This window comes from Tenebrio molitor, chromosome 3, assembly GCF_963966145.1.
Source record: "Tenebrio molitor chromosome 3, icTenMoli1.1, whole genome shotgun sequence".
Taxonomy (NCBI): Eukaryota; Metazoa; Arthropoda; class Insecta; order Coleoptera; family Tenebrionidae; genus Tenebrio; species Tenebrio molitor.
Window position 1 is genome coordinate 20,863,718 of NC_091048.1, and position 6,682 is coordinate 20,870,399.

The 6,682-nt window shown below is 35.9% G+C and overlaps 2 protein-coding genes across 2 annotated transcripts; one reads left to right on the forward strand and one right to left on the reverse strand.

The window, feature by feature from the left end:
• Window positions 1–22: 22 nt before the first annotated feature.
• On the forward strand, window positions 23–3,425 carry pelo (protein pelota). The gene is made up of 6 exons (XM_069043370.1): window positions 23–209; window positions 312–555; window positions 606–1,083; window positions 1,133–1,325; window positions 1,373–1,479; window positions 3,053–3,425. The coding sequence occupies exons 1-6, from the start codon at window positions 169–171 to the stop codon at window positions 3,139–3,141; spliced, it is 1,152 nt and encodes a 383-aa protein (XP_068899471.1). The 5' UTR covers window positions 23–168; the 3' UTR covers window positions 3,142–3,425.
• Window positions 3,285–5,347, reverse strand: LOC138127337 (pescadillo homolog). Its single transcript, XM_069043369.1, has 2 exons — window positions 5,201–5,347; window positions 3,285–5,137 (listed from the first exon to the last, which is right to left on the reverse strand). Exons 1-2 carry the CDS (start codon window positions 5,222–5,224, stop codon window positions 3,431–3,433), a joined length of 1,731 nt encoding a protein of 576 aa, XP_068899470.1. The 5' UTR covers window positions 5,225–5,347; the 3' UTR covers window positions 3,285–3,430.
• Between the last annotated feature and the right edge of the window lie 1,335 nt (window positions 5,348–6,682).

Genomic DNA, 6,682 nt, shown 5'->3' on the forward strand with positions numbered 1-6,682 from the left:
TGTTAGAATTTCCGAATATTTCCGAACTATCGATCGTTAAAATAAAATGGTGAAAATTTACACGAGGGTTGTCATGTATGTCCTTGAAAAAAGTTATTCCTTTAAAATTATGAATTCTTCGAGAATAACAGGTTTGTCTCGTACAATTAGTTCGAAAATATCGTCAAAATGAAACTTATTGACAAAAACATCGATAAGGAGGGGCAAGGGTACGTAAAAACCGCTAATTCTAGATAGTATAAGTATTTGAGGTTATGTTAAAACATATTGGGAAAATTGTTACAATAAACTCTTTCGTTGGTGATATTTAGGTATGTGACCCTTATCCCTGAAGAACCTGAAGATATGTGGCACGCGTATAATCTCATATCGGAGGGAGATTCTGTGCGGAGTACCACAGTTCGGAAAGTTCAAACTGAGTCATCAACAGGGTCATCCACGTCCAGTCGTGTCAGAACCATGCTAACGATTTCAGTGGAAACAATCGATTTTGATACTCAAGCTTGTATGCTAAGACTGAAGGGGAAAAATATAGAAGAGAATCAATATGTTAAGGTGTGTCATGATCGAAGATAACTTGCAAATATTTTAACTAAATGTCATAGATGGGGGCTTATCACACACTAGACTTAGAAATGAACAGGAAATTCAGATTGAGCAAACATGAATGGGATTCAGTATCACTGGACCGAGTAGAATTGGCGTGTGATCCTACAAAAAGTGCAGATGTGGCAGCTGTTATCATGCAGGATGGACTGGCCCAAATATGCTTAATTACCTCCAGTATGACTCTTGTAAGGGCAAAAATCGAAGCGTCTATACCCAGGAAACGAAAGAATTTTATTCAACAACATGAAAAAGCTTTAGCAAAATTTTATGATAACATTATTCAAGGAATTTTGAGGCACATTGATTTTGATATTGTTAAATGTGTTTTGATCGCATCCCCAGGTTTTGTCCGCGACCAATTCTACGAGTACATGTTTCAAATGGCTGTTCAAACTGACAACAAAACACTACTAGAAAATAAATCTAAATTTATGTTGATTCATTCATCTACTGGATTTAAACATTCTTTAAAAGGTTAAGTTGCAATTTAATTTGTCCCTCAATGTTAATTTATTTTCTGTAGAAATTTTACAAGATCCTGCTGTTGTAAGTAAAATATCTGACACTAAAGCTGCTAGCGAAGTAAAAGCGCTAGAAAGTTTTTATACCACACTACAGTGTGAACCAGATAAAGCATTTTATGGGAAAAAACACGTTGAAAAGGCAAATGAGGCTCAAGCCATTGAGACACTTCTCATTTCTGATAATCTATTTAGGTAATGCTTTATGCGCTGTTTTTTTTTTTTTAATAATGCATTTTCAGATGTCAAGATGTTAATCTTCGTAAAGAATATGTGCACATGGTTGATACTGTAAAAGAATTTGGTGGTGATGTTAAAATATTCTCAAGTTTGCATATATCAGGAGAACGTAAGTTTTCTTTATAATGACCAGTGATTGGATTTAAATAGGCGTTAAATATCGAACGATCAAATTAATTTTTATACATATAACCTGTGTTTCGCACTGTGAATATTGGAGCATGGAGTTCAAGTAACGACATACGGTTTCGGATTCATGGATAACTCGATTGCAAATTAATTTGATCGCTGAAATTTGAAAGCGGCGAATCAGTTCCTAATGCATGAAAATACGCTAACCAAGTAGTCCAAGTACTAATCGCTCACAATTGATCTGGTTTCATATTGCAGGGTTATTCTAAATGATTGTACCTAGTCCAAGTAGGCGTGAAAACTGAATGTAAAATTTATGGTTGCCGCTCCGTATAAAAAACATCAAAATGATGTGAACAAGTGAGTAAAGCCCTTTAAAAAATAAAAAAACCACCAACGTCGCAATATCCTCGATAATTACTATCGGCAACGCTGTCTAGTGTAAAATTTGGCGAGACTTGTAATTTTGAGGTTGAATGTTTATTAAGTGTCTTGTTTTTCTGGGCGTGTTTAAGTAAAAATAATAGGAATTAAGAATCAATAAATAAATGAAACGTGCTGCTAATAAAACAATATGAACGAAATTCAAAGCAATTGAATTTTATTTTGAATCAAATAAAGTGTCATAATTTATAGTTACCAACATAGGATGAAAAAATATCTACCTAGGTTTTTTTAAATTTTACCAACCTAAAGCAACAGGTGGTGTTTTTTTTTTATTTTTGAATGGACTTTACACACCGTTCACACACAGGAGTTAAATTGGGTGCAAAACAACTGAATATTTTTAGAATTAGCTGCAAAACAACTCAATATTTTTGGATTCAATCGTTAATTTAAAAATAATAAATAAAATCCTCATCACCGCACTTTTCACCTAAAAAATGACAGCGACAGCGACAAAAATTGACAGTTCACATGAAAGCGGCAAAAATGTTACAACATGGGCATGACCTGCTTCGACTACAATCATTTAGAATAACCCTGTATAAATGCAATCTTTTATGGCATTAGTCATTTGAAATTACTTTAAAACTGTACTTATATGGAAAATATTCAACCCAAAGTATGATTTTCTGGTCCCTTTGTGCCTTTATTTGGTTCAGAAATATGAAAAAAATGCTGTTGCAAATCACAAGTGTGTCTTTGCAACCTGTACCGAGTTTAGTTAATCCGACTTGCAATAGTGTTTATTACTGATTATATGGTTTTTGCAGTTTTTGTTTCGTTTTTATTCAGCGTGAGACGAGAACGTGTCCGGTGGCGTTCCAAGTGTTTTGCAAATTTGTTTGAATAAAATTTTATTAGGTTGTCAATTAATAAATTCTCAAATAATAACGAAACAATATTCAAATCGTACACCAAGTAATCTGTCGAGTCTAGCACTACTTCAAAAACCAGACGAACCAAATCGTAAAATTACATTGCGCACGACGCTCTGCAGGTGCTTCATGAAATTCGACCCCACTACTAGAACAGCCTAAATCTGTCCGAACACTGATAATAACTGTATAGAATGTATACCTAGATAACAATGTTTTTTTTTTCAGAATTGGAACAGTTGACTGGTGTAGCAGCAATTTTGCGTTTTCCTATGCCAGAACTTGATGAAGATGATACTAGTGAAGATGGAGATTAAAGCCAAACATTAAATCTATCGCCATTTTAATATACCACAAAAATAAAGTTCAACGTTAGATGTAAATGTGTTTTAATGATTTTTGTTGATTATTATAAATTAGGGAATTTGTTGTATATTTAATTGTTGTCAATAACTGTCGGTTTTTAGTACATACCCCTTTCATTTGTATTTATTGTAAGATGTACATTTACAAGATAATATTCCTATTTATTATAACTTAATAAAAACAATTATTTTATGTACTTTATAAAAAAAACTATTAAAAATGTGTTACAACTGAATGGAATCAGTGCGTCTGTTTTTTCTTTTTCTTCTTTTCCTCTTTTTGTTTTTCCTCGTGCAACCTACGTTTCTTCCTCAGTAACCATATTTCCTTGGCCCTTTCTTTCTTGCCCGCCATCATACTTTTGTACAACTTTCTGTGTTTATTTTTGACGAGTTTCTCTCTAAGTTTGAATTCTTGTCGTTCCTGTCTGTTTTTCTCCCACGGCACCTCTTTGTATACTTCACCGGGCGTTACAGAGAGTTTCTTTTTCTTGGCGACATTTTCTTCCGTTTCTGCATCCAGTTCCTCGTCACTTTCTTCACCTTCTATCTCTTCCGCATCTTCGTTTTCCTCCTTATCATTTTCTTCCTCCTCAGACTCATCACTGTCCTCTTTATTGTGCAACTTTTCAAGCGCTTCAGGGTCATACAACGCCTTTTCTTCAGGCGGAATATACTGTTGATCCCTAGTTTTATCAATGAACGGTGATAAATGGGGAGGCAAGATTTCGCCCATAAAATATTTGTTAACAGGCACAAGTTGTCTAGAATTGACGCTATCAAAAATCCACTGGGGCTGAATGTAGTATCTTGAAATGTACTGTTTATTCATTGAAGGCCTGTCGACAATTTGATGGGTGATTGATTCATCATTCTCATCAAAACTTGATCCAACAAACAGGAGTTTATCCCACGAGACTTCTCCTCCGAAACAACGAATAATAAAAACCAAGGGCTCCCTCGGGACCTCACGATTTAAATAGAACTTCAAACCCTTGAAGAGCGTCTTCAGGTTTTTAATTTTTTCAGCTTCAACTCTTGCTTCTTCGATTTTTTCGGTACTATCTTCAGTGTTGAAAGAATCAATTTCAACCTCTTCTTCAACTTCAACGTTTGAGGTTTTACTTAGAGGGAAATTTAGAGCTGCCACGCGCTCAGAAACAAACACACCCTCATCAACCAACTTTTTATCTTCTTGACTCTGAGTTAGGGCAGAGAATTTTGGCGGATAGTGCAAATTTAAAGAATTATATAACCGGAAATTAACAAAACCTAACATGACGGCATAGAATTCCACAAACGTCGACATTAATTTAAAATCAACTTCACCCCTACTCTGGGGCTCAAAAGAAAAATGATGAGGAACTATCCATGTGACGGTTTCCCCTTTAATTTCGGCTTGATAGTAATAGCCCTTAATTGAAATAAAAACTTTACGTAAGGCTTTGGCTTCGATCACCGCGTGTAAAAATTCAATCGTTAATCTCTGACATAGAGCACTCTGGTCACGTGGAATATGTGTGATCGAGGGAAACGTACTAAACAAGAAACATAATGTCAAGCAATCATCTAAATCACGAAGGGCGTCTAAAAACGTGGGATAGCGTTCCTTCACTATATGATCTAGCTTCAAGGTTGGGTGGTTGTTCAAATACTTTTTTAACGTTTCGAAATCACGCAAGGCACGCGCTCTACCCACTTTCTTGTTGAATATTTTATAATCACGTAACCTCCAAATAATCGGCTCGTGTAATAAAAACTGAATGTCTTTTACATGGTACAAAGTTTTGATACCGGATTTTCCTTGTTGGGCCCGCTTTCTGTTTCGGGGCTCCCGAGGATAGATCCCCTTCAAAATACACAGCCTTCTAAAATCGTTCAAAGACAACTGCAACTTCTTAAGCGCCGCTTTCCGGGTCATGTATTGCGCCCCTTCTCCGGCTGAATACTAATAAAAAAAAATAGAAACGTTAGTTTTGAAACGCTTACACAAGTTTGAGTTGGTCGTCACCTTCTTCTTTCGTTTTGAAACCATCTTTCTACGGTATGGTGTTAACAAATTACAAGAAACAACACGTGCGTTTGAGGTTAGATGTCAAAATGAATGAAAAATTGACAACGAAGTGACAAGGCCGAGTTGGCGCCGACGCACTTAGGCTGTCAAAAGGATTACGGCCAATTTCAAATTGACTATTTTTAAGTTTATTTAATAGTTATTTAAACATTAAGGGAGGTAACTAATATTTACCTGTCGAGGACAAGTTTGCCCCCGAGCGATAGCGAGGGGTAGCAATAGAGTCCGAGACTGGTTAAATTAGTTACCTACCGAATTGTTTATAATATTTTTTCCACTCTCAAAGTTATTTTAAACTGCATACTTTCTTTTTGATGAATTTATTTTAAATATTTGAATAAAATATTAGTATGTCTGTTCCCGGTTGCTACGACTTTCATCACACAAAACGTCAATATTAAAAGCGTCGTGTCAAAAGTTTGTAAAATGAATTTGAACAAAATTAAAAGAGAAATGGAAGTTGTTGAGGCTGCAAACGCTTCATGTTCCTTCCCCCTGCCACAGAAATCGAATAAACGTTACCATAAGGCATATTAGTGTTTTGTTTGGTTTAATTTTTGTCACTTATTTCCCCGAGGGAGGTAAGTGGTTACTTACATCCCGTCGTTAATAGTAACCAACGGTAGGTCAAAAAAGTTGTACCTACATCCACCAAATCAATGTCATAACAACGTACTTACCATGTAGAGAGTGGAAAAAACAGTTTTTCTTCAAACGTCCGTAAAATATGACACTGGTGTATTGATAATGCTAAAGTGTCACTTCATTGTCATGGCATTTAACGAGCTGACCAGCGTCCGTGAAGTTATTATCTCCGCTGAGGAGCGTCCGTGATGTTATTATCTCCGCTGAAGGCATCCGTGAAGTTGTTATCGCCGCTGATGAGCGGCTGTAAAGTAAACTAGCTAAATCATTTGAAATTCCTACCTGGTTTCTTAACATGTCTTAAATTATTTGTTATGAAGGTTTGAAGAAAAAATAGTATACAGGGTGATTTACGAGGAATAATGAGCCCGACGGAATAGAAAATGCAACCCGCAATTCATCAGGAGAAAAACCCGGACATTTACCGCTTCGATGTCCGGCTTTTTGTTGCAATGTATTGTGGGTTGCATTTTCTATTCCGTCGGGCTCATTATTCCTCGTAAATCATCCTGTATGTTATTCGGAGCAAAAATGGCTGGTTTGTCTGCCTCACTACGTTCGGCAACCAATCTACCAGCCGCAGCACATAAAACTTCATTTTTGCTCCTCATAACATAATATACCTACTATTTTCCCATCACATTTAGTTTTCAGTTTAAATCCACTGACGTTTTTATTTTTATTTTATAAAATTGAAAGAGCTCGCAATATCTCAACAGCGACAGTAATCAGTAATATAGGCACTTTTTTGGTGTGGTTGGGAATAAAACGGAA